Source organism: Aureococcus anophagefferens (genome assembly GCF_000186865.1).
Source record: "Aureococcus anophagefferens unplaced genomic scaffold AURANscaffold_40, whole genome shotgun sequence".
Classification (NCBI taxonomy): Eukaryota; class Pelagophyceae; order Pelagomonadales; family Pelagomonadaceae; genus Aureococcus; species Aureococcus anophagefferens.
In genome coordinates, this window is record NW_008705597.1 from 83,571 (window position 1) to 85,401 (window position 1,831).

Genomic DNA, 1,831 nt, shown 5'->3' on the forward strand with positions numbered 1-1,831 from the left:
GGGCTGCACCGGTACGCCGGAACGGCCGGAACGCGCCGGGAGTCGCGCGCTCCGGAACACAGCCTTCTGCCGGCGCACGCGCGCGGCGCGCGCCGGAACATGTCTGAGGAGTTCGTGCTGTCGGATTCGATCTCTGCGGCTGCGGTGTGCGCGTCCCGATTCGATTTTGGCAGCCCCGTATATATTGCCGTTACAGTTTGACACATCGAACGATATTGACCTCCCCTGTGCTGTTTTCTGTCCGGTTGTAGGTTCGAATACCCACGCGCGCGTCGTCGTCGTCGTCGTCGGCGGCGGCGGCGGCGGCGGCGGCGGCGGCGGCGGCGGCGGCGACGATGCTGCTACTACTCTAGATAAATTTGGCGCACCTGTTGTGCACTGACGACGACCTGTGCCTCGCCTCAGGGTAATTTGGTTTTTGTGCCCTAGGTAGGGCGCCGTGCGTAATTTGCCTGGCCTGATGCCCAGCCCCCAGGGGCCTGACGCCCAGGTCTGAAGTCCCTGTCTCATGACGCGCACTAAGCGTGCCGTGAACGGGCAGTTGAGAAGACAAATCCGACCGGAAATCTACCGGAACACCGGAACACGCCGGAACACGCCGGAACACGACCGGAGGACGCGAACCGGAACACGCGACCGAGGGGCCCGGGAGAGCCGGAAGCCGGAACATCCGCGAGACCTCTACCGGAACATCAGGGCCGGAACATCAGCGCATTCGGTGTTTCACAATGGGAACCACCTGTGCTTTGAGGTAGGCGGCAGCCCTTAAGTAAGCGCAGTGCCCTCGCAGAATGCTACCGCTATTCTCAGCCCCACGCACCAATCGCCCGTTCACTATCGAAACCTCCTGGAGACTATTAAGAAAAATGGACACATTCTCTGACATGTGCCTTGCATGATCAAAGGAACTGAATTCTTCAAATTCGGGCTCTATATAACATATTGAACCCCGCTCCGGTGGTCTAAACTGAAGCCCACCCTCGTTAACGATGGAGGGAAACCGACGGTCCTCTGTCTCCCCAGGTGGAATTATCAAGTTTTGGAGAATATTATCATTTCCAAGTTTTATCAAATCCTGGAAAGATCTCATCTCCGGACGTAACTCATCGCCCTTCAGAAAGGCAAGGCCCATGACCTGATCAAAAATTCGATCCAAAGGTGTGAAAACTATACTCCGGTCTAATGCCGGCTCCCTCTCCCCCCCCAAGCAAATTTGCAAGGATGTATATTTGGGATCAGGGCATTCAAAACTCCGGTCTTTAACCCGGCTTTGGCTCTGGCCAGTGGCCCCACGGCTATTAAGAATTTCATCATGCCGTTGGACTTTGCGAGAAATCTCGTCCAATTGTCCAGCCATCTGGCCCACAGACTGCTGAAGCTGCAGCAGGATGTCATACGCTGACCCGAGTTCAGGGGGCTCCTTTTTGCGTTCCTCCTCGATTATCTCGTCATTGAGTCCGCTCAAATAACTGTGAAGCCTCTCCTCAGAAAACTCTGATTTATCAGAATTATCATATGGTAGTAATTCAAACATCAGAGCCAAGAGTGTGTTTTCATGGATAGGCGCCGGCGGGATGGCGCCGCCTGACAACATACCCATAGCCATATCACAGACCTCCAATTTCAAATGCTCAAGCAATTTATCATTCAATCCCAACCCCTGGTTGCCAGCAGAAACCATGACACCCAAAAAATATAAGCCGCGCCACCCCGGACCCCGGGGAAGCGGCGAGCTGGGAGAGGACCACCACAACCAGCAGTTTTATTTAGCTGGATGATGATAGGTGGTCTAAACTCACTAACTCGTTACCGGAAACATATTGTACTGCCG

At 54.9% G+C, this 1,831-nt stretch overlaps 1 protein-coding gene across 1 annotated transcript in view; it reads right to left on the reverse strand.

Moving 5' to 3' along the window:
* The window catches only part of AURANDRAFT_67470 (hypothetical protein), a gene marked incomplete at both ends in the record, with an annotated part of 6,888 nt that extends 5,207 nt beyond the window's left edge, over positions 1–1,681 (reverse strand). The window contains 3 exons of the mRNA XM_009042997.1: positions 61–225; positions 875–1,135; positions 1,325–1,681. Of these exons, the coding sequence (XP_009041245.1) occupies positions 61–225; positions 875–1,135; positions 1,325–1,681 (783 nt within the window). The remainder of the gene's footprint in view (positions 1–60; positions 226–874; positions 1,136–1,324) is intronic.
* Between the last annotated feature and the right edge of the window lie 150 nt (positions 1,682–1,831).